Below are 26,039 nucleotides of genomic sequence, written 5' to 3'. Positions count from 1 at the left end.
GACATACAAAATTATGCAGGGGGTGGACAGAGTGGATAGGGAGATTACTCTTTACACTCTTTACACTCTCACATAACACCAGAACCAGGGGACATCCACTAAAATTGAGTGTTGGGAGAGTTAGAACAGACAAAAGAAAATATTTCTTTATTCATCGTCTGTGGAACTCCTTGCCACAGGATTTGGTGATGGCATCTGGCCTGGACGCCTTTAAAAGGTGATTGGGCAAGTTTCTGGAGGAAAAATCCATTACGGGTTACAAGCCATGATATGTATGTGCAGCCTCCTGATTTTAGAAATGGGCTATGTCAGAATGCCAGATGCAAGAGAGAGCACCAGAATGAGGTCTCTTGTTATCTGGTGTGCTCCCTGGGGCATTTGGTGGGCCGCTGTGAGATACAGGAAGCTGGACTAGATGGGCCTGTGGCATGATCCAGTGGGGCTGTTCTTATGTTCTCACTCTATATGACAGCTTTCTATGTTTTGGTCCTGCCATGCACAGTAACAAGAGTATGACTATATACCTGGGTTTAAGGGTAGAACCAAGGGGGGGAGGTTATGGGTGCACGACCTCCCCAAAGTGTTGTGCCAGCGGTGAAGGGCGCCCACCGGGACGGGTTGCAAAGTCAGGCACCTGGGAACACCCATTGGGCAGAGTCAGATTGGAAGCCCGGATCTACCTGGCAGGTTGTCCTGGGTTCCCAGTCCAGACAAGAGCCCAGGTGTACCAGCCTGGAGGAGGTGGCTCTAGAGGGCAGTCGGAATGGGAGCCTGGGTCTACCCGGCAGGTAGATCTGGACTCCAAGTCTGAATGGGAGCCCAAGTCTACCCACCCAGCAAACTTTGGCCACCAAGGCCAAAGTTCAATCGGGAGCCCAAGTCTATCTGCCTGGTTGACTTGGGCTCTGAAGGTAGTGCTCATGCCTCCCCACAAACACAAGCACTGGATCTGCTGATGATCTGGTTAGATATGAGATACAATGCTTGCCTGCATTCTGAGATGGATCAAAATATTGGTGACCGAAACTGACATTCTTCCCTTACTCTGGTCCCAGGTTCTGAATAAGTTGCCCCTGCTTTCCCTTCAGAAGTTCCTATAAATCTAATATTCATTGAAATTAAGCTGTGAGGTGGGATCTCTTCAGATAGCCCCCCCCCCCCACTAAAACACCAACCACCCTGAATAGAGAAGAGAAAAGGGAAAAAAACACCCTTTTGTTTTATGTTTTACTATCATGTTGGCAACCTTCAGTCTTGAAAGACTATGGTATCGTGCTCTGAATGGTGGTTCTGGAACAGCATCTAGTGTGGCTGAAAAGGCTGATCCGGGAGTGACAATCCCTTCCACACCGGGAGCAAGTGCAGTCTGTCCCTGGTATGTCTCCCTGGCTATGGGCCTTCCTTCTTTGCCTCTTTGCCTCAGTCTGTTGGCCAAGTGTCTCTTCAAACTGGGAAAGGCCATGCTGCACAGCCTGCCTCCAAGCGGGCTGCTCAGAGGCCAGGGTTTTCCACCTGTTGAGGTCTACTCCTAAGGCCTTCAGATCCCTCTTGCAGATGTCTTTGTATCGCAGCTGTGGTCTACCTGTAGGGCGCTTTCCTTGCACGAGTTCTCCATAGAGGAGATCCTTTGGGATCCGGCCATCATCCATACTCACGACATGACCGAGCCAACGCAGGCGTCTCTGTTTCAGCAGTTTTACTAATATGTAGCCAAAAATATACCACAAGCTGCTTTAGGCACCTCTTGGCAGGGAGGGAAAATGTGTGCTCGAAATATTTAAAACAAAAAAAATCACTACATTCATTTTCATATGGACCCCTCCCCCATCAAGGGAATTGACCAAAATCTGCCAATATCTGAGGTGCGGTTTCTTTAAACTAATGCGCTGGTAGACTTTCCACAGCACAGTTCCGTGAACACATTTCATGTACTTAATGTATCCATTTGCTTTCACCCATTTTCAGCAGAGGTAAAGCGGATAATTTCTCCCATGTTATTACCGAAGGGGGGAAAAAAGGGCTGGTATTCTCCATATATCGTTCGTGATGAAGAGAAAACAATTTCGTTAGCTTATCCACAATGGCTTCATTTGTCTGTCAAGTCCACATCCATTTTGTACCTTAGTGGTCCTACCAAACACCCTATAGAATTTTTATACACTTATTTTTTTTTGTTTCTGCCCGCAGTTAATTTCCCCAATTCCCATATGGACTGCCCTATTATAGTTTACACTGAACTCATCTCAGTTAATCCTTCTTTCTTGTTTTGTTTTTCTCTTTATTTAGACTTGATTTCTGCTTTACAAAAAATAATACATGCATGGAGGGAATTAATGCAGGGCACTAACACTGAGCAAATTGAAGAACTGGAGGCCTAGATTTTCAAGAGTACTATTGATTTTTTTTTTCCCCAGTGCCTTCATTTTTCAGTGTCTTAATACTCTGAGGGAATCTTTAAAAAAAAAGAAAAAGAAAAACAAGGACTAGCATTTAGGAAGTATTGAATTCCCTAGTTCTCTGATCTTCAGGCTCCTTCCAGGGGATTAAGAATTGGCCCTCCCCTCCCTCAACAAAAACCCCCAGTGTAAAGAATATTGATTGCCCTGAAATCTCCTGCTAAAAGGAGCCCATGGCCATTTCCCAAACACCCCTGGCAAATATACGTAACAAAATGAGAGCGCCTCTCTCATTGCAGGCTATTCATTCTCCTTCAAACCCATTTCTCCTTTTAAAGCCCAATGACCCATCCTGTCTGATTTTCCCTTCAAAAGAAATGTGGTACCCTTTAAAGATGCACTTTGCTTTTAGGATGTTGAAACCGTGTTTTAAACAATTGGTTTAAAAACTAGATTATCAGGGCAAGGAATAAAGTTCATAAAGTTCAAACTCAACCAGTTTGCCAGCATCTCAAAGAGAGATGTATAAACCTGAACAGCTGAATGGATTATTGGTCACTTGGGGCTTATCTATACCTGCTAATGTTCAATTTGGGTCAAGTGACACAATGAATGGAAAGCAATCAGTTCATTCTGCTTTTCCCATCCGCACCAAAACCATATGCAGGCAGCCATTAGTAGGTTAGTTAACTAAGCAAATGTCTGGAATTCAGGAATTCAAACAATCTTCCAACAAAACAAACTTTATGGAATGAGTGTAGGTAGCTTATGGCTGGCAATTTTAGGTCAGGTTCTAAAGGCACACTGAAGTTGGCAAATGTACATGTATACAGGCAGCTCTCATTATCCATGGGGGTCTCGTTCCCGGAACCCCTGCGGATACCAAAATTTGCAGATGTTTGAATTTGGGCCATCTGGAACCTCCGAACCCTCCCACAGATTTGGGCCACCTGGATTTTCCTAACACAGTTAGAACAAGATCATGTTTGGTCATGCCTGGTGCTCTTCTGAAGCCTGCATTGTGTGGTTTCTGTGGACCTCAGAATGCTGCCTTTAAAAGTTCACTTTTAAAGTGAACTTCACTGAACTGAAGTGAACTTTGCCACTCTCTCTGGAAACTCTGTGGGCCTCAGAGTTTCCCAGATGCAACCAGAATGAGGTCTTCAGTGGATCCAGGCATGGGTTTGGAACCCACAAATGATGAAATCCACAGGTTCTGAGTCAATGGGTTTGGAGGGCTGACTGTACATGCAAAAATATAAGTTTCTGGAAACAGACTTAATCCATTTCTGCCCGGCCCATTTCTGCCCGGTGTACACACTTGGTCCCTGTTGTGTATATGCAATGCTGGGCAGAAGTAGCTGAAAGATAATATGCCTTGGGAAATCAAACCCCTTCCCCCATATAAAAACAGCTTCTGTTGTTGTAAACATATTCCAAGCTGTCCTTCATTCCCCCAACTGCTTTCCTGATTCTCTCCCTACCTAAATGATTTTAATTTCTGCTTTGCAAGGCATGTGTCCCATGGGCAGGACAAGATCTATATATTTATCAGTGAAACACTGTACTGTTGCTTTCTTCAGTAGAATTAAAGCAGATCTGTGTTCACACATTTCCCAACCCTCCCACCTTCAGTAAGGTTCCCTTCTCAGGGAGAAGAGCAGAAGAACTTTCCTCACCCACAGCACAGATTTGCTCCTTGTATTCACAAAGAAAAAGTGTGTCAGAGAAAAAAAGTATACAATTTAGATATGATGATTGTGAGATGTCCTATAAAAACAACTATACATTGACAAGGGGTACACAGGTCCTGATTACATCCTTTAAAGCCCTTTGTGACCTGGGACCTGGATACCCAGACAACCATCTCTCCTCATTGTTACTTGCCCTTCATCTGAAGATGACAAAATTATGCAAGGGATGGATAGAGCAGATAGATGGATGTTCTTTTCCCTCTCACACAACACCAGAACAAGGGAATATCCACTATAATTAAGTGTCACGAGCGTGAGAACAGAGAAAAGAAAATATTGCTTTACCCAGCATGTAATTAGTCTGTGGAACTCCTTGCCACAGGATGTGGTGACGGCATCTGGCCTAGATGCTTTCACAAGGGGACTGGACAGACTTCTAGAAGTCCATCACAGGTTACAAGCAGTGTTGGGTATGTGCAACCTCTGGGTTTTAGAAGTAGGTTACCCCAGATTGCAAGGGAGTGGCAACAGGGATGTGGGTATGTTGTTGCTTTGTGTGCCCCCTGAGGCATCTGGTGGGCACCTGTGAGATATAACATGCTGGACTAGATGGGTCTTTCTCTTGATCCAGCAGGGCTTTTCTTACGTTCTTATGAAGAGGTTATCCTACCATACCACAGTTCATGGAAGCATGTTCGGCCATGATCCACGGCATTCATCTTGCCAGAGGATATCTCTATGGCAGTCCCATCCTGCTTGACTTCTGCAGGAACATGAAAACAAACCTGTTCTGCCAGGGAGGGCTGTAAAATAGCTGTGCTGAGCTGTTTTTAAGTTGGCTGCTAAGCTCCATTCTTAATTATGTTTAGCGATTCGGTTTTATAGTGGATTTTTGAGCTGCCTGATGATGGAAAGGGGGCACAGAGATAATTTTAATCAATAAAGATTTCCTAGCTTGAATTACATTTTAGTTCCAATGTACAGATGCTATCCGTGTGGATGGGGCAACACTGGCACAATTCAATCCTTCACAACTTGCCACGGTCTCTGTAAGAAATGTTCTGAACTACCAACCTTGTCGGACAGTTTTAAAATTAAATGTCTGGAAGCCTCCCGTCAGGGCAGATGAGTCAATCACGTCAACACCGTACTCGCTCTGGCTCCGTCTGTAGAGTGTCACGCCGACGACAATCACGGCCACTGCTATGACCGCGGCACCCAGGCCCGAGTACAAGGCTATGTCCGTTGCATTCTCAATGTCTGCAAGGAAAGTGAAACGGGGAAGAAATGTAATGGGGAGTAGGTGGGAGGTCTCCCTTCCGGGTTCGGAACGATTGCCAATTACCATCAGCAGGAAATGATTGGCAGAGATGGGAAGGAAATGTATGGTCACAACATATGGTGGATTGTTTGGGAGGAAGAACAGAAACAGAGGCATATCTTTCATCGGAGCATGTCTATAACCTTCTGCATATCTAAGACGTATCACGGCCCAAACATAGCTATACGCTAATTGCTGAGTACTGGGTTCCCCTTAGGAATCTGGAAGGGACGTGTTAGCTCAGGGGTGCCCCTGGGGCCACTTGCGGCCCTTGAGGACTCCCAATGCGGCCCTCAGGGAGCCCCCAGTCTCCAATGAGCCTCTGGCCCTCCAGAGGCTTGCTGTAGCCCGCACTGGCCCGACGCAATTGCTCTCAGCATGAGGGCAACTGTTTGACCTCTCGCGTGAGCTGGGGGATGAGGGCTCCCTCCACTGCTTGCTGTTTCACGTCTGTGATGCAGTAGCAGCAGCAAAGGAAAGGCCAGCTTTGCTTTGTGCAAGGCCTTTTATGGGCCTTGAGCTATTGCAAGACCTTCATTCATTCATATAAGTTCATCTTTAATATATTCATTTATGTGAACTTATGTAAATTTATTCAAATTTTAAATGTAAATTAATTCTTTTTTTCCCCTAGTCCCCAACACAGTGTCAGAGAGATGATGTGGCCCTTCTGCCAAAAACTTTGGACACCCCTGTGTTAGCTCACCAACCTCCTCCACTTCCTCTCTCGGGCTGCTTCTCCTCCACACTTCCTCTTTTGTGCTCTTTTGTACTGACAGGAGCAGGACAAATGGTGGAGAGAGTGGTTACTGCACAGCTGGGTACAGAGAGAGTAGTAAAGGTGCTTAAATATTGGGCTAGTTCTGGTCAATGATGTAATAAACATGTTTAATAAGCCTATCCTGTGCTGGAGGAGTTGGGCCACGAGACCTAAGCTGAATCTAGGAACAGACTGGAGGTCTCATTGCGGCAAGGGGATATTGGTTCCCTTACCCCATGTTGAGCTCCAGCCTGCCCATTGGGGCTACTTGGATCTGTGCCAGCTAAATCACTGGTGCAAATCTAAGCAGCCCCGTGTAGGCATTTCAAGACCAGGAAAGGGAATAGGATACGGTGGAGGTATGCGCTACCAATTCTGCCCCCTCCCAAGCCTGATCCACCCTGGCTTGCTCCCCCCTGCTCCAAAACACCTCTCCTTGCCTCCATTCTGCTCTTCCACCATCCTCCCCACTGCTCACCTCCACCGGTGGCCCTCGGTCAGGAAGCAGTACCTGCGGGCTGGCATAGGCTCTGCTACCTCTTGAGTAGTCGCAAACGTGCTCTAGGCCAGCTTGCAACACTCTAGGCCAGCTTGCTGAACACAGAATGTCTTCAGCCAGCTAGTAGTTCCTGCCTCACTCTCTCAACAACCCTTAGCTTCAGGAACATTTTTTTTTTTTGGCCAGATGTGACTGGCTGACCTTGTACAACATTCTGAGAAAGCAGATAGCATTGGAAACTTCAAGGGGAATGGACAGAGGAGGCAAGTGAAGACAATGCTGTCAGGAATGAGTTAGTTGGAGAAACCTGTGTAGAGAGATGTTACGGAGGAGGGGGAAACCAGAATATATAAGGGCACATTCTGTGGCTGAGGCCGTACAAGTTCTTTGAGGGTTTTTCCCACACACACAGAGGGAAAAAGGCATTAATCTTAGTCAGTGGGGCCAATTAGGCAATGTCACAGTGAAGGCTCGTCACATGGACTTTGAAAAATAATGCCATTTCAGGAAAGAGAGAGAGAGAGACTCAAGAGTGGTCTATAGAATGAGCCTTTCTTTTCTCTCTCTCTCTCTATTTTTCCCCATCAGCTCAAAACAAGCAACGCTAAATTTAAACACAGCAGATTTGTTTTATAATAAGGATATATGCTACATTTGGGTCTGGTTTTTTCATTTTGAAGGGTTTGTATTTGGATTTAGGTGTCGCTGTATTCTGCTAGGAAACAACCACCACCACCAAAAAAAGCACACAATACAAAGTTATAATTATCCAGTAACGAGGCACAAAATGATTCTCAACCTGGGCTGTAAGGGACTCAGTGCTAATCATGCTTTTTAAATGGAGCTGCTTGCCAGGGAAGAAGGTTGGTACCCCTGTTTAAGCCCCTTCACATTTCCTTTCACAGTCAGCCCACCAAGTCAGCCCATTGGTTGATTTGGCTGACTGATAGTGGCTCATGGGATTTCAGAGAGGTTTCCACCACCACCCCAGAGATACCAGGCATTGAACTGCCACGTATAAAGCACACACACAGCCAATGAGCTTCAGTCCCACCTCTGACACCTGAAGGGAGTATTGTCTATACTGACCGTGGGAGTTCTCCATGATTTCAGAAGGAGGTCTTGCATAACCCTACACAGAGATGTCAGAAATTGAACTTGAAACATCTGTACGTGAGACATACGATCTACCACAAGTGGCATAATGTGGGCGGCGGGGGGGTACATTGCCTTGGGTTCCATGTTTAGAGGGGTGTCAAGAGACACCTTTAAGTGACTTCTGGTCAAATCCAGGAGGTGCTCTGAGGTGCAGGAAAGCCAAGTGTGGCTTCCCCAAGCCTCAGAAGGCCTGAAGATGTTAGAAAGTCACTTGGGGCTTTTGGTTTCCATTTTTCTGTCAGGAGGCCTTCTGAGGGACGACCTTCCCACACCTCAGAGGGTCTCAGAAAAGCACTTCTGTTTCTTTGCCAAAGAAGACCTGTTTCTTAGGTCTGGGGGGTGTGTGTATGGGAAGTGTTTAATTTTTTCACCCCGGGTGCCAGATGCCTTAGCTACATCATTGTCTACCACTGAGCTATAGCCCCTTTACTGCAGGAAGGGGAACATGTGCACGGTTCCTCTGGACCAAGGAAGCCATGCCACTTTATCTCAGCTGGTCCCATGCTAAACTCTCCACATTTACCTGCAGAGGCAAAGGCTCAAAGTGGGGAGAATTTCCTCTCTAACTTGGAAACCTGGAATGTTCCACAGGGAGAGAATATCTACATAAACATGACCTCCCCTCTCTTTCCTAGGGGCTGGAACGGTTTCATAACTTGCTTGAGACACAAAAGAACAAGCAACTTTTTCCAACAATGCAAGCCTTGACAAAATATCACCGGAATCTGGAGCTTCATCTTGAGAATCCGTTTTGAAATGAGTAATCAAAAGAACCACATTTTAATGCTTACTATTTTTCCTGCCGGCTTCCTCCTCTTCAAGAAGATTCTTACATTTAAAGTTGGCCTACAGTTGCAACTCAGAGATTCACAATGGCTTTATTCTTAAGCCTTGAACGAGTGGGTGGAAACCTCTTCCTTTTTTTTCCCCTCCTCCCTGATTATAGTCGGGCCAAAGAGTTTCACTAGAAAAAAAAATCCCACCTGAAAGACTCGTGAACAAAAGCCTTGCCTTAATTTTGTTCCAAGGGGGGAAACTGTTACGTCTGGGAAGAAGAGTCACTCATTTCATTTCAGAGCCTTCTTATTGTTTGTTCCCAAACGGCGATGAAACACTTATTTTATCTCCTTTCAAGCAAGATCTCTCTCTCTCTCTCTTGAAAGAATGGAAAGTGGAAGGAAAAGTTTGGCAACCACTTTCTGCGTTTGCGGTTTTCTTGGAGCAGATGAAAATCAACTTTATTTTTTGCTTACAGAAGTTTTCAAGCCACTAGCATTGCCCTAACTCAGAGAAGTCCAAAGGTTGGGGGGGGGGAAATCTAGGCCAAATAAAATACACATTGGCTGCAACGCTATCCACACTTTCCTGGGAGTAAGCTTCATTGACTATAATGGGACTTACTTCTAAGTAGAGAGGCATAGGATTGGGCTCATTATGTCTTAAATTCTGCTGGAGACGATGGCTCTAAAGCAGTGTTTCTCAAACTATAGGTCGGGACCCACTAGGTGGGTCAGGAGCCAATTTTGAGGTGGGTCCCCATTCATTTCAATATTTTATTTTTAATATACTAGACTCGATGCTAGCATGGTATGTGACTGCATTTGGGAAACGTTACAGATCTGTACCTTTAACAGGCCACTATATATATATCTAGGACAAAGGCTTTCGACCTGGTCAGCAGAGACGGCCTCTTCAAGATTCTCCCCAAGATTGGATGTCCACCCAGGCTCCTCAGCATCATCAGATCTTTCCACAAGGACATGAAGGGCACTGTTGTCTTCGATGGCTCCACATCAGACCCTTTTGACATCCGAAGCGGAGTGAAGCAGGGCTGTGTTCTTGCACCAACCTTGTTTGGGATTTTCTTTGCTGTCCTGCTGAAGCAGGCCTTTGGAACTGCAACAGAAGGCATCTATCTCCGGACCAGATCAGACGGAAAGCTCTTCAACCTCTCCAGACTGAGAGCAAAATCCAAAGTCCAGCTGAAATGTCTGCGTGACTTCCTCTTTGCTGACGATGCAGTTGTCACTACCCACTCTGCCAAAGATCTCCAGCAGCTCATGGATCGTTTTAGCAAGGCCTGCCAAGATTTTGGACTGACAATCAGCCTGAAGAAAACACAGGTCATGGTTCAGGATGTGGACTCACCTCTCTGCATTACAATCTCTGAGCATGAACTGGAGGTTGTCCATGACTTTGTGTACCTTGGCTCAACGATCTCCGACACTCATTCTCTCGATACCGAGCTAAACAAGCGCATCGGTAAAGCAGCTACCACGTTTTCCAGACTCACAAAGAGAGTCTGGTCCAACAAGAAGCTGACGGAACATACCAAGATCCAGGTCTACAGAGCTTGCGTCCTGAGTACACTTCTGTACTGCAGCGAGTCATGGACTCTTCGCTCACAACAGGAGAGGAAACTGAGCGCTTTCCACATGCGCTGCCTCCGACGCATCCTCGGCATCACCTGGCAGGACAAAGTTCCAAACAACACAGTCCTGGAACGTGCTGGAATCCCTAGCATGTATTCACTGCTGAAACAGAGACGCCTGCGTTGGCTTGGTCATGTCGTGAGAATGGATGATGGCCGGATCCCAAAGGATCTCCTCTATGGAGAACTCGTGCAAGGAAAGCGCCCTACAGGTAGACCACAGCTGCGATACAAGGACATCTGCAAGAGGGATCTGAAGGCCTTAGGGATGGACCTCAACAAGTGGGAAACCCTGGCCTCTGAGCGGCCCGCTTGGAGGCAGGCTGTGCAGCATGGCCTTTCCCAGTTTGAAGAGACACTTTGCCAACAGTCTGAGGCTAAGAGGCAAAGAAGGAAGGCCCATAGCCAGGGAGACAGACCAGGGACAGACTGCACTTGCTCCCAGTGTGGAAGGGATTGTCACTCTCGGATTGGCCTTTTCAGCCACACTAGACGCTGTGCCAGAACCACCTTTCAGAGCGCGATACCATAGTCTTTCGAGACTGAAGGTTGCCAATATATATATATATGCTTTGAACAATGATAGTCAATGGGACTTATTCCTGGGTAAGCTTGGGTAGGATTGCAGCCTAGGATTGTTACTAATTTTCCTCCTTGAGGATGTCACTTCTGGTCATGACATTGCTTCCAGTGGGTCCTGACAGATTCTCATTCTAAAAAGTGGGCTCCAGTGCTAAATGTGTGAGAAAAACTACTCCAAAGGGATTATTTGGCCAAGGCCCCTAATATTCAGTTAACCCCCCTCAGTCTCCCTCCAACCCTATCTGCTATCTCCTGTTCCAGCACTTTCGTTCCCTCTTTGTCTCCCCCTGGTGCTCACACTGTTACCATGTCACTTTTTGCCCCTTCTCTTCTTCCAATTGACTTTGAAGGAAAGAAGGGATAGTACAGCCACAGCATATAATTATTGCCTACCACAGGGTGGGAAGGAAAGAGGAACAAGGACTGTCCATTTGCCCACCAATTTCACCTGCTGAGTTCTAGGTGGGGTTGCATGTTAGGATATGAGGTCAGTCCAAGCTCTTGAGAAGTTGATGATCACCACCTAGAACAGCGTTTCTCAAAACTGTTCAGGACCCACTGAATGAGTGGTGAGCCCATTTCAGGCAGGTCGCCATTCATTTCAATGTGTATTGCATTTTGAATATATTAAACTTGATGCTCCCACAGTATGTGACTGCATTTGGGGAAATGTGACAGACCCTGTACTTTGAACAGGTTACTGTGCACATACTTTTAACAAGAACAGTCAATGGGGCTTACTTCCAGGTAAGTGTGGATCGGATTGCAGCCTTTGGGATGTTTCATGTCCTACTTCCATGTGCTGACTTATATGCTGAAGACCTCTTAAGTTCAGGGAAGGATCACACTTGAAGGAGACACAGCACTGGGTATTGGTTCAGACGCAATGCACACATTCCCTCTTCATCTCATATATGACAATTCCACCCCTCCTTTTCTGGTTTGAGGCAAATAGAGTTTGCCATTTCAAGTTTGCTTTTTAAAACCAACTGCAGGAGAGAAGAATGCTCCTCTCTCCTCCTCAAGGACAGGGGTCGGCAACTTGCAGCTCTAGAGCCGCATGCAGCTCTTTCAGCTGTCTGCTGCGGCTCCTCCAGGTGAAAGTGGCAAAGGGGGTAACAGGAGGCACCTGTGTTGGGAGGGCAGGCTGCTTCCCTCCGCCCCCTGAGCTCACTGCCCTCCTCTCCCTTCACCCCCACCTGCCCCGCATTGCTTTCCCTTTTCAATTTTGCCGGCTCTGCAGGCTTAAGCTCCCTGTTTTTCCCTTCCCCAACTCTCCAGCAGGCTCAGCCAATCAGCATCCAGCAGGCTCCTGGCTTTTTCAGTTGGAATGGCTCAGGGCCCTTCACTGGCTGACCACCAGCCAATCCTGAGCCGCCCTCCTCCTCAGCCATTTTGAGCCCTTGCAGCCTGCCTTTCCCTGAGCAGGTCCCCACTCAGTGCAAGGAGAGGCTTTTCCTCCACAGCTGAGGAGACATCCTGTGTGTCTACTCAGTTGTAAGCCCCATTACAGCGGATGAAGCTTACTCCCAGGAAAGGGTGCCTGGGAAGGCAGCCTTGGAGCCAGTGGGAGCCCGTGCAGGTCTGTTCGAGAGTAAGCCCCAATGTACGAGTAGTCCCTGGGCTACACCCAGGAAGGTGTGGAGGGTTGTAGCCTCAGCCTCCTCCTGTGCAGGTCTACTCACAAGTAAGCTGTAGTCAGTGGGGCTTCCTTCCAGGAAGGTGTGGAGGGCTGTAGCCTCAGCCTCCTCCTGTGCAGGTCTACTCACAAGTAAGCCCTGCTGTAGTCAGTGGGGCTTCCTTCCAGGAAGGTGTGGAGGGCTGCAGCCTCAGCTCCCTCCTATGCAGGTCTACTCACAAGTAGGCAGTGAGGCTTCCTCCCAGGAAAGTGTGGAGAGGACTGCAGCCTGAGAGCTCCAACCAACTCGTCTGCTCAGAAGTCCCATTGTAGTCAATGGGGCTTACTCCCAGGATAGTGTGGAGAGGGTTGCAGCCTGAGGGAGGGCAGGCAGGCAGGGCAGAAGCTGGCCTGTGGCTGCCGCCCCCCCCTGCTTCTTCTCTTCCCCACCTCTGGAGTCTGTGTCCTTTCTTCCTTCCAGCAGGGTGCCTCTGGAAGGTGGGGGGAGTTCTTTAGTATCCATGTAAGATAAGCAGATGTCATAACTACCATATGTATTGGAATCCTGGAAGATCTGGTGAGGAGGTAGCATGTGGTGTCAGCAGTGGCCCCTTTAAGGGTAAGGCCTGGGCATTCAGCAGAGTGTGCTGCACAGCTGCAGCCACTTGAAGGCAATAGGGCCCTCAGGGATATAAGGAGCACCTGAGGCAGGAAGAGGGGTGTGGGTTGGAGAAGGAGTGCAGGTTGGAGAGGAGACTGACTGGGCTTATTGACTTTGACTTGGATACTCTGACTGATTTGACTGACTTACTTTGGAATCTGACCTTGGACTGTGACTTGGCTTATTGACTTTGGACTCTGCCCTGGATACTCTGACTGACTTTGTGACTAATGGACTGCTGGAGACACTGGAGTTTGGTGTGTGGCTGCTGTGCCCAAGACCTGCTGAGGACCCAGGGTCTGCTGTAGTGGTGGGAGGCTGCTGGCAGGAGAGAGGACCTCTGCAGGTTGAACAGGCGAGCTACCCTGGAGGTGGGGTCCAGCAGGAGTGCAGGGAAGAACCAGGGTTATTTGTTGGGGGAAAGAAGGGGAGCTAATTTGCTTAAAGTGGGCATAATTCTCCAGGCAGAGAATGGTCTTGGAATCAGGCAAAACACCATAGAGGACCAGGCGTCTGAAAACACAGGACAAGAATGTATGACAAAACTAACTAAAAGCTACAAGAGGGGGCTACATTATAAAAACGGGACCTATAAGAGCATAAAGGTAAAAAAAAACAAAACACTATATATGCAGTATTATCTTCATTTTAGATGTCAAAAGGGTTTTGTGGCTCCTGAGGTTTTTTTCCTCTGGAAAACGGGTCCAAATGGCTCTTTGAGTGTTTAAGGTTGCTGACCCCTGCTCAAGGGCTTCCTAGAGGCAGCTGGCTGGAAAGCAGGCTTTTTTTTATGGTTTGATCTGAACCGGCAGGCATTTTGCTTTACAGACCAAGATTGGAAGCCATTCTGCACCAAATCCTGTGTTCCAATTCTGGTTCACAGGGTAACCACAAACCAAATTTTTTTTTCCCAGTTTGAAAACTACAAATGAGAGTTTGCTGTGGAGAAGGGAGGTGTCACCACACATGGATACGAACACATTTATGGGGGTGCACCTCTTGTCATTCTAGAGATGCCCCTCTGAAGTGAATGAGGGCCGTCTGTTCGAAGCACCATTTCGCATTCTATTTAAATACTACATTGAATTATGAAAATATTTCTTTACCCGTCTTGTTAATCTGTGGAACTCCTTGCCACAGGATATGGCCCAGATCTAGGCACTTGGTCTAGATGCCTTTAAAACGGGATTGGACAGATTTATGGAGGGAAGGTCCATTACATTTTACAAGCCAAGATGGGTACATGCAGCCTCCTGGTTTTAGAAGTAAGCTACTTCAGAATGCCAGATGCAAGGAAGGGCACCAGGATGCAGGTCTCTTGTTGTCTTGTGTGCTCCTTGAGGCATTTGGTAGGGCACTGTGAGAGAGAGGAAGCTGGACTAGATGGGCCCTGGGCCTGATCCAGCAGGGCTTTTCTTATGTTCTTAAGAACAAAGTGAGGCATTCAGATGACACACCCCGCCCATATAGTTAGGTGGCAGAATCCAGATGGGATGGAAAGGGGCTAAACATGCTAATTCACTCTACCCTCCTGCCTTTCATTATGTGAAGAAAAGGCTAGCTGAAATATCATCACCTGAACCAGCCCAACATCAAGCTGCAGTCTGTTCCCATGTCAGATCCAAATCCCGACTGCTTTCCCTGACACTGTGACGCAATATTGATGGAAAGCATATTTTAGGGTAATGAAGTTTCTATTAACCATGATTAAGTTTCAGAAAACACCTGAAGATAATTTAAGAAGCGCAGAAGCACCAAACGAAACATTTGACTTAATGCATTAGGAATCATAATTGATTAAATTATCTCATTTACAAGAAAGTGTTATCTGTGAGCTGTGCAAGGCGCTCATTGCTTGCCATTCATCTTCTATCTAGCAGAAGCAACAACTGCAGTTCATTCTCTCCCCCCACAACACCACACCCCCTTTTATACCCACCAGTGATGAAAATCTCTTTCTCGATTCAACACGTTCCCTTCTCAGTCTGCGGATAAGCCCTAGCGCCAAAGAGTTCCGAACCAGAGAGGATTATATATAAGGCTATTTACCGCAATGGGTTGTTTCTCAATTATCTTAATAATTGCCTTTGATCTTGCATCAATGATGCAAAATGGGCCAGCCCTTAAACCATTCCGGTTTCACTCGATAGCAAGTCCAGAAACAGTATTTATAGAACACGTCTCCTAATCTCACCGTTTAAAAGGAAGACTTCAATTCCCCCAAGAAACTAAAGACGCTAAATTGACCTCCGCAGTACTGCCGGTCCTCTATAAGGATACAATCACGACTCAGGGGATGAGCAGAGAATAAACAAAATGATAGTAGCACTCCAGTAGATAACGTGCAGAGCTCCGAGGCGGTAGTACATTCGGATAAATTGAAATTCCACGTAAGGGGGGAAGCTCTAAGGGACAGATAGTAAAATCCCTTTTCAGTTTTAATTTTAATGGATGCCTACGGGATGAATTTGGCTGGGGTTGTCAGAACCCTGGAGAGTTCCAAATGTACAAGGGGTGACCCAGTCCTGTACTGGAACAGGCAGGCCAGCTGTACACAGCGCAGGTTAGGGGGCAGCTGGAGGTCAACTTGGGGTAAGGGGATATCATTCCCCCTTATCCCGTGTTGAGCTGCCGTCAGTGCTATGGGCTACTTGGATCTGAGCTAGTGAAATTGCTGGTGCAGATCTGAGCAGCCCATGTAAGGCTGACCAGGCCCGCTGGACTCCACGATGCTGCAGCTGATTCCAACCCCTCTCGGGCCCAATCCACCTCCTGACCCGCTCTCCCTGCCCCAAAATGCCCACTCTCTGCCTCTGTTCCGCCCTCCCACCACCCTCTCCAACCCCCCTGGGGTGGCCTGTCTTGGCCAGCACAAAGCTACCCCATCCAGTTGGAGCAGGGATGGGATCTGGCCGGAGCAGGCCATCACACATCCTTGTGCCAGCACGGCCTGCTCCCGAGTCAAAAGCAAACGTGCTTTATGGTGCATTTGCAACACTCAGGAGTCAGCTCAGCAAACAAGGAAAAATATGGATTGTGCTCTTGCTCAGATAGGAGGCAGAAGAGGAAGGAATTCTTACATATTAGCTCTTCCAGGTTCTGGCTCCCTGCCTGGAGCAAATGTGAAGGGGCAGCCCCTCTGGCCTGAGGGTCTGACGCTCTTCCTTCATTCCAAGACCTTCTTCTTGGGCCATTGCCAAAGTCGGGGTGCTGGCCCAACACACTGTGAGGCTAGTTCTTTAAGACCTCTGGCTCATTGTGCCCTGAATCCAGAGAGACTCCCCCATTCAGGGATCATATAAGCTTCTCCCAAGAACCCATGGGGTGGCGTGAAGCCATCGGTGAAGTCAAGAAGAATAAGGAAGGGGACTGTGCTCCATCCTAGTGTGAGTCTTCAGATGTACGTATCTCGCACATGCTTCCGAGTCCCCTACTGCCAAACAAGACATCCATCCATGATACCAGCCGACACTGATCAGCCTTACGCAGTTCAAGCTTCAGCTATGTCACAAGCACAAAGGAAGGATCGCGCATGCATAATTCAGTGAGTGCCATGCAGCGACAGTTTCCCCATTAAGCCACACGTATAAACAGACATCTGTTGCCTGTGCCTTTTGCCTTCTGTCTCGCCTCTCACCTTCACACTGCCACATTCCTTTGCCCCTCCTCCCTTTTTGTATGTCCCACTCTCTGGTCTCTCACCTCTGCCCTCATCTAACCCTGTCGATGGTCTTCTCACTTTCGTTCACCTTCTTTCGGACATATTCACTGTCCTTCTCCATTCCAGTCTTTCCCCTCTGCCTATGGCCAACACTTCACCTTTTTAATTTCCTACTCTGTTGCAAGGGACTCAAAAGACAATTTTACACACACATACACACAGGGGGGGGGAGAGAGAGAGAGAGAGAGAGAGAGAGAGAGAGAGAGAGAGAGAGATAGCTGAACCACAGGTAGCTATCTGCAGCCATCAGGAGATTAAGGGCCCATCCTATCCAACTTTCCAGCACCGGTACAGCCTCAATGCAGCCCACTGTGGTATGGTTCTGGTGTTATGAACCATTGTGGTTCATGGTATACCATACCTTGGTATACCATGGTATATGGTATACCATTGTGGTCTTGTGGTAAGGTATGGTGTTCCCATACCTTGAGGAGGCCTCTAACTCAGGAAGCAGTGCATACCCCATTGACACAGCAGCACAGGCACTGGAAAATTGGATAGGATTGGGCCCTAAGAGCCCAATCCTGAACTCAGCCAGCACCAGCAGTGAGCCCTAGCAATGGCAATGGGTACCGTAAATGTGCCGTAAAGCACATTTACAGCACCTGGCGAGTAAGGGGTGCCGACACCAGTCAAGTATCAGGTTCAGCACTAGCTGACATGCTGAGGACATGCTGCCAACGCGGGTAAGTGTAGGGCTTGGGGCTTTCTCCAGGGGAAGGAGACAAAAGTTCCCTTCCCCGAAAGGAGATTGGTGGGCTGGAAAGCCTTACGTTCTAGTCCAGGGGTGTCCAAAGTTTTTGGCAGGAGGGCCACATCATCTCTCTGACACTGTGTCGAGGGCCGCAGGGGGGGAAAATAAATTTACATAAGTTTACATAAATGAATATATTAAAGATGAACTTATATGAATGAATGAAAGTCTTGCAATAGCTCAAGACCTTGCACAAAGCAAGGCTGGCCTTTCCTTTGCTGCCACTACTGCATCACAGACATGAAACAGCAAGCACTGGAGGAAGCCCTTATCCCACAGCTCACACGAGTGGTCAAACAGTCACCCTCACTCTGAGAGCAGTTGCGTCGGGCCAGTGTGGGCTCCAACAAATCTCCAGAGGGCCAGAGGCTCATTGGAGACTCCCGAGGGCCGCATTGAGAGGCCTCGAGGGCCACATGTGGCCCCAGGGCCGGGGTTTGGGCACCCCTGTTCTAGTCCACCACCCTCTTCTCCACCACACTTCTGATTCATTCCCTTCTTCCATTTCGCATCCAGAGAGCGCAACAAGCAAGAGTGGCGTCCCACGAACAGAAGCAGGCTACCCCCTTCCAACCCACTGCCTCACCGATGAGATGGCCCTGCTTCAACGTATTTCATACCCCCATGTTTGCTTTCCATTTCACTTGCATGTACAGGCAATGCCAAAATAAATTCTAATAAAGGTGTCAGAAAATAAAAAAAGAATATATATATTTATAAGAGAAAAATAAACTTACTTTGGGGTTTTATTTCATGAAGAGGCTTTTTATCTAAAAAGAAGAAGAGGGAGAGAGAAAGAATGAGGGAAAGAAGGAGAGAGAAAGAAAGAAAATTGCACTTAATAACTGTAGGTGGGAAAAAAATCTATTTCCTAGATCACTTTCTGTCCGCAGCTCAATAAATGAAACATTTTATCTTTGGCTGTTGACAATATCTTTTTTTATGTAATCCCACCCACCCATTCTGACCCAATATAAATATATTTTCCAGTTTCTTCCATATTGCAAATAAAATCTTAGATGTGCTTTGGGGGTGGAGGGGTGGGGTATGTATTTTTTTGAATTTCTTCTCAAGTGTGGTCGAGGCTTCATACAAGAAGCTGATTGAAAAGTCACTGAGTTTCTCTTGAACCCAGGACAACTCGTCAGTATAGGTAAGCCCAATTTAATTTCTAATCACATCTGGCGACAACATTTTTCGGATCTTCTTTATGACCCAGCAGATGTCTGCAACGGGGGCCTAGAGATTCCCTTCTCTAATTTTGAGGTTTGGCCCGTTACCCTGCACATGCCTGATCTGGTCTGATCTTGGAAGCTAAGCAGGGTCAGGCCTGGTTAGTACTTGGATGGGAGACCACCTGGGAATACCGGATGCTGTAGGCTTGTACCATAGTCTTTCGAGACTGAAGGTTGCCAACCATCTGAAAGGGAAATCCTTGATTTAATTGTAGCCTTAAAGTCGGGCAAGGCTCCGGGGCCTGATGCCATTCCTACCATCTGGCTTAAAGAAGATCCTTCGTTCTGGACATCTATTCTCGCCCCGCTTTTTTCATCCATTAATGCCTCCGGTTGTTTTCCTAAAGTTTGGCTTAAAGCCACTGCGATCCCTATTTTTTTAAAAAGGCAACCTTAGTAAGCCGGATAACTCATCAGTAAGACATACAAGACCAGTGGTGGCATCGGGGGTTGGCCAGGTCATCCATAACCCACAGAAAGCCCACCTTGTTAGGTTGACACCCTCCAGTACCCTGGCAAGAGCCAAGGAAGAGATCTGCACATTTAGTGCACCCAGAACCCCATCTGCAAATGAGAGTGTTTCCCCGGTAAAGATACCTACAACCCAATCCTAGGCATGTCTACTCAGAAGAAAATTCCATTCTAGAAAGTGGGGCTTAATTCCAGATAAATGTACATAGACTTGTGGCCCTAGTTAGTGACGTTCTGCATGGTCTTTGACCAAGTGAGAATTGCTTATCAGCAGGTTTGGAACTCGAGGATTTGACTCAACGTGGGTTCCAAACCTGTGTCTGGAGGGTCCACAGAGGACCTCCAGAAGTGACAGGAAGTGCCTTCCAGTTGTATACAGAGGTCCTCTATAGCTCCCCTCCCGTGGCTCTTAATATATGTGGTTTTGGTATCTGTGGGAGAACCAGGAACAGATCTCCTGCAGATACGGAGGGTCAGCCTTTACTCCCACTTTTGAGTCTGGGTAAGGAGAATAAGGATTCATGCTTGTCATCATTCATATTGAACAACTGAATTTTGGTTCTTTGTGTCTCACAGATACAACTTGTTGTCATTGTTCTTTTCGCAAGGCCACAAACAGATAGGAAGAATTTCTGAATTATTCAATTCAATCAATTATTGAATATTGAATTGAATAATTCAGAAATTCTTCCTATCTGTTTGTGGCCTTGCGAAAAGAACAGTGACACCAAGTTGTATCTGTGAGACACAAAGAACCAAAAAACAGCCTCAGAGATTGCTTTTCTGGAGCTCTGCTCGGCTCGGCCATCACAATTCCCCAAAGAGGAAAACAAAAACCACTGAAAACGCACATATTGGAACAAGAAGGGACACAAAGAGAGCAAGAAAGAAAGCCAGGGAGCTGAGACACCGTAATTGCATCAATACCTGCTAGCTGAGAAAGCAGAAAAAAAAGGGAAAAGAAGCTCTAGACAAATAACTTGACACAAATATGTACCGTACAGCACGACCCTTAAAGGAGTAAAAATAACACCCAGGTAGCTGAAACTAGATAATGATAATAAGAGACTGAACTCACACTGATGGAGATTCAGGTTCCACACCAAATGCACACTGCTAGCTCATCAAAAGCAGGACAGTAACTTAAGAGGAAAAAATATAATCAGCCTGCGCTGATCTCAGTTTCAATCTTTGGTGAGTGTTTTTCCTTCGCCAGTCACTATCATCTCTATTAGAATCACACACAAGGGCTCTCTTGTTCCCAAGCAGGGGAGCCGAGAAGACCTATCAAAAGCAGAACCAAGCTGACTCAACGACAGGGTCGACGCTGGGCTGTGGGCGCAACGGACTCTGCGGCCCAAGTTGGCACACACGCATCAAAGTTTCGGGATGCGGGAGTAGTCAAGGGGAAGTGGAGCTACACCTGGAGTGGCCATCAGCCGGGGCATTCAGGTTCCAAGGATCTAAAAGAGGGCTCTCCAGACCCTGTCCTGCAAGCGGATCCAGCGCCCTGCCTTTTTCCTTTCCCAGTGAATGGTGCTTACCATTCCGCGGGCAAGCCGTCCTTCCCCACCGCCTATATTCCGAAACTGAGCTCTGGCTTGCAGCTTCTGGGTTCCGTCACCCCAGCAGCCACTGTGCCCAAATTTCTGGACAGACACAGTGGCTGGAACTCAGTTTGGAGGAGATCGGCTACGGGGAAGGACAGCTCCCTGGTGGAACTGTAAGTACCATCAGGGATGCTTTACCCATTGCGCAGTGGTCTCCAGTTTGGAGACTGCTGAACTAAACCAGGAGTCTCTACACTTTTTGGTTAGGAGGTAGGAGATGAATGTTCATATCAACCACATATTTTTTTTCCCCCTTAGCAAAGATGACTCTCCCATAGAGGTGTTAGTAAAATTACAACAATCGTATTCTGTGCTACATCTGTCCTCTGGGGAGATGGAATTACACACTGCAATCTTTGGCATTTTTTTCATCCAGCTCTTTTATTGCCATTAAATTTCATAAGGGGCTGAGAAAAAAGTAAAATGAAATAAACAGACCATTCTCTCTCTCTCTCTGATGTGCAGTCACAACTCTGGGTAAAGTAGGAGAGGAAACGAAAAGAAAAAGTTTTACAAGGGGGGAAAAATGATTCCTTTAGCTCTTGACAAGATGGTAATCCAGCAACAGGGTCTCCAGAGCCTGGAGTTTTCATGATCTTTACATTCCCAGCAGCCTAGCTTGAGCTTGGATCCCGGCACAGAAGAACAGCACTAATCCTTTCAGAAAGAAATCTGCTTTGCGAGCTCACATCTGTTGGCACGACTGGGCAAAAGTCAAGCTTTGCTTTCGACGAGCTTAAGGAAAAGGCAACGCTTGATGCGGCCCGAGTCTCGGGCACCTTCTGTTCTTTGCTGATGGGATTTAAACACATGTGTTGCTCTAAAGCTACCGAGTGCATCGGTAGCAGCAATCTGAATCCTAGCAAATAGTCAAGCCATTAGGAGAAAGGAAGGGTCACTACACAATGTTGTTTCAATCGGCAGTCGGGCTGTGTAAGAAAACACCAGAGGAAAAGCATGTTGGCAGCTGATGGGATTTGGAGTCTTGGTCATGAAAGGTGTTCATTTCCATTATATGCCCACACCAGCAATCCCCTGCTGTATCCTGCACCTTTGGGTTTCCTGTTTATATTATTCAATTGGCCCCTTTTTGCTTGTACACAACGCCTGGACTACACCGCTGTAGTTTACTTCCAGACCGTGGCATCGCTAGGCAGGTACGGGGCTGTGAGCCGCAAAGGGAGGTGACATTTTGGTCACATTTTTTAAAATCCTGGTATCTTCAAATAATACCATCATGTTATAGATCAGGGGTGTTCAACGTTTTTGATAGGAGGGCCACATTGTCTCTCTGACACTGTGTCAGGGGCCAGGGGGAAAAAGAATTAATTTACATTTAAAATTTGAATAAATTTACACAAGTTTACATAAATGGATATATTAAAGATGGAACTTATATGAATGAATGTAGGTCTTAAATTGCTCAAGGCCTATTTCAGCCACACTAGACGCTGTTCCAGAACCACCTTTCAGAGCGCGATACCATAGTCTTTCGAGACTGAAGGTTGCCAACTAGATAAAAGGCCTTGCACAAAGCAAGGTCGGCTTTTCCTTTTCTGCCACTACTGCATCACAGACGTGAAACAACAAGCAGTGAAGGGAGCCCTCATCCACAGCTAATGCGTCAAACAGTTTGAGACATCAAACAGTCGCCCTCACGCTGAGAGCAGTTGCGTCGGGCCAGTGCGGGCTCCAACAAATCTCTGGAGGGCCAGAGGCTCATTGGAGACTGGGGGTTCCCTGAGGGCCACATTGAGAGGCCTCGAGGGCTGCAAGTGGCCCCAGGGCTGGGGTTTGGGCACCCCTGTTATAGATCAATTGAGGTGTAATTTCATGCAGAATGCAATGAAACAAACCATGTTGAAACATCTCTATTCTATCAATAGTAACAGCCAAAAAACTAGAGAGGGCAAGGCAATGGCACATCCCCACGCCCATTGCCTGGGACATTGCCCCACCCACTACATGGATCCATCATTGGGGTGAGGCACTGGCTTCCCGCATCAGGTGACATAAACCCTAGTGATGCCACTACTTCCAGGCAACTATTCCAGTTTGCTGAGGGGAAGGGGAGACTTGCTGGAAACCAAACAGTTGGATACTCTTCCGTTTCTGTCCTTAGTTTGAGTTTGTTCACATTTTGTCATTGTGTTCGCAGACTGATCCTACGACTGCAGTGATTCTCACACATCTAGTACCCGGACCCATTTTTTTAGAATGAGAACCTGTCAGGACCCACCGGAAGTGATGTCATGACCTAAAGTGACATCATCAAGCAGGGCAATTTTTAACAATCCTAGGCTGCAATCCTACCCAGGATTAAGTGCCTTTTACCAGAATCCTTAAAAGAATATACATAGTAGCTTGCTAAAAGTACAAACCCGTCACATTTCCCCAAATGCAGTCACATCCCATGGTGGCATCAAGTCTAATATATTAAAAAAATAAAACATTGAAATGAATGGGGACCCACCTGAAATTGGCTCACGACCCACCTAGTGGGTCCCGACCCACAGTTTGAGAAACACTGTACTACTGTATTTGGACAAAGACAAAAGTTTGACTTGATCAAATTAGTTTTTCCAGAGGGAGAACAACTATTCCTATTCAGCCCAGCAGAGCATGTCTCCCTCTAGCTGTTTGCTGGTCTCACCCTTGTTAGATTGTGAGCCCTGTGGGATGAACCTCCTTTTGCTCTGTTCTCGCTGACAGTATCACTAAGTAAGTTGAATCTAAGGTGACTCTCCTTGTTCATTTTGAACCCTCCTTCATTAGAGGTGGTCACGGGGTCCATCTTTATCACCTGGCTTGTGTACTTCTCATCTTTTTGGACTACCTTCTCAGTGGTGATGCTCTTATATATGGTGGCCATCAGTGTCTTCTCCAATGGCTGTTTGTCTATCATCCTTCCTTGTGCTTTCTTTTTTTTTCCTTGACTGAGCACCCCTTTGAGATAGGGAACTGTCTTTTCATTTCTTTTGCCATACAAACTGCTTTCTGAAGACTTGTTGTTGTTGAAAACCAGTATATAAATTAACAGCCGCAACAAAATGCTTGTTTCTCCATCATGACTAGCAGATGTCTCATAGCAAACTGTGCGAAGTAAGTAACTCTGAATTGGAGACAGTCTGTCACAGAACCTTGATTTAAAAAAGAAAATGGCACAATATATACACAGCTGTGGATTTAAAATGTACTTCTAAGCTGCAAGCTGAGATTCATGTAAGTAGTCCCAGTGTTTTCGCTCTGCCCCAGACCAGCTGTAGGGGAAATGTTTATAGACTTTCTGCTGCCCAGTTCTGTCTTATATCTTACCCATCAAGGCCTGTTACAGCACTTGGTATCCAAAAGGAGGGAAAACGTCACTGGAAGACCCAACCCCTACAATTGAATGCTGTTTATGAGTTGGATGATGGTCTCAATGTAGACCTCAACCACGGGCAATACTTCCATTAAGGTTTTTGCCCATTTCAAACTGACCATCGCAGACAACAGTCCCTATGCAGGCAGGGCCGGCCCATTTATGAGGCCAATTGAAGCTGTTGCATCAGGCAGCAGATTGCTCGGGGGGGGGGGGGGAACTTGCCTCCACTTTGGACTGTTCCTGCACATGCCTGATTTCATCTTATCTCGGAAGCTAAGCAAGGTCAGGCCTGGTTAATACTTGGATGGGAGACCACCTGGGAATACCGGGTGCTGTAGGCTTATACCATAGTCTTTCGAGACTGAAGGCTGCCAACCACCATTTGGATTGGAAAAGGTAGAGGGGGATAGAGAGAAAGAGAAAACATGGAGGGAAGGACAGCAGTGGCATCTTTAGGCAGGCTGTACCAGGTGACACACACACACAGAGTGGGTGACACCACTACTGGCCAAAAATTTTTAAAATCTTGGTATTCTTGATTAACACCATCATGTTATATAGCAATCAATGTGTACTATCATGCAGGATGCAATGAAATAAACGGTGTCCAAATATCTCTATTCTATCAAACGTTATACCCCCCCAAAAAATAGGGGTGAGGCAATGGTGCATCACCATGCCCACTGCCTAGGGCATTGCCCCGTCTTCTGCATGGGAGGAGGGCCATCATGGGGTTGATGCGCTGGCCTCCCGTACTGGGTGACGTAAACCTGAGTGATGCCGCTGGAGGAGAGTGCTGAGCTAGAACACTGAAAAAGGCTGGCACAGCATCATGTATGGTGTGGGCAGCATTTCGCATGCTGTGACAGGAGGTCTTATGCCAGCCCTGTATACAGGATCTCTATTTCCATTCCTTCTGCAAATGTTTCTGTCCTGACCTCTCTGCTTAAAATCCTTGCCCTTCTTTTCAGTGACCGGAAATATACATAATATACACTTTTTTTTTAAGTAGTATTTTCAAAAGAGCAAATGCAGCATAGTGGCTAAGAAGAGACTGCGGACACAATCCTAGGCATGTCTACTCCTATTGTGTTCAATGCGGCTTACTCCCAGGAAAGTGTATATAGGTTTGCAGCCTGTGTTGCAGATCAGGGCAATTCTGGTTCAGCTCTCACCCCTATCATGAACCTGCTACGCAGCCTTAGACAAGTCACTTCCTCTCAGTCTCCCCCACTGGCAATAACGTCACTTACTTACCTTACATGGTTGTTTGAAGAAATACATCAGGGATATGTGAGGTGTTTTGCACACTGTGCAAACGCTGAGGATTATTAATGAGACCATTTTTAATAACAAGGTGTTTTTGAGCAGTTCCTACACAAACAGCTGGTGTGATAAGACTTTGAAAAACACATATTTAAACATGTTTTCCCACAAACATACGGAAGGCACAAAATTCGCTATTATCTCCATACATTAAGAGGGTCCAATCTGCTGCATAAATTTGGGCAAGAGAGGAATTTGATAATCTCCTCTCTATACAACACTTCCTGCTTTCAGGATAGCCCCTACAGACCCACAATATCAAGCTATGTGTACAGGATGCGTGGGAGAGATTTCAGGGTGCCTACTTTACGCTGCCAACATCAGGGTTGGCCCACTGACCCTTCTATAAAGCAAAAAGTGGGCCACTGTGGATTCTTTCACCCTCATCCAGCAAAAAATTTTTTATACTCTTCCGAGCCTGACGGAGGTGGCCTTAAG

At 46.9% G+C, this 26,039-nt stretch overlaps 1 protein-coding gene across 1 annotated transcript in view; it reads right to left on the bottom strand.

Annotated features, from left to right (window-relative positions):
- UNC5D (unc-5 netrin receptor D) overlaps positions 1 to 26,039 on the bottom strand; it is a 224,785-nt gene that overhangs the window by 67,108 nt on the left and 131,638 nt on the right. Inside the window, exons 10-11 of the mRNA XM_066639671.1 lie at positions 18,333 to 18,365; positions 5,165 to 5,350 (exon numbers count right to left, since the gene is read on the bottom strand). Coding sequence (XP_066495768.1) covers positions 5,165 to 5,350; positions 18,333 to 18,365 — 219 coding nt within the window. The remainder of the gene's footprint in view (positions 1 to 5,164; positions 5,351 to 18,332; positions 18,366 to 26,039) is intronic.

This window comes from Tiliqua scincoides, chromosome 11 (genome assembly GCF_035046505.1).
Source record: "Tiliqua scincoides isolate rTilSci1 chromosome 11, rTilSci1.hap2, whole genome shotgun sequence".
Taxonomy (NCBI): Eukaryota; Metazoa; Chordata; class Lepidosauria; order Squamata; family Scincidae; genus Tiliqua; species Tiliqua scincoides.
This window is presented reverse-complemented; position numbering and strand designations above follow the sequence as displayed.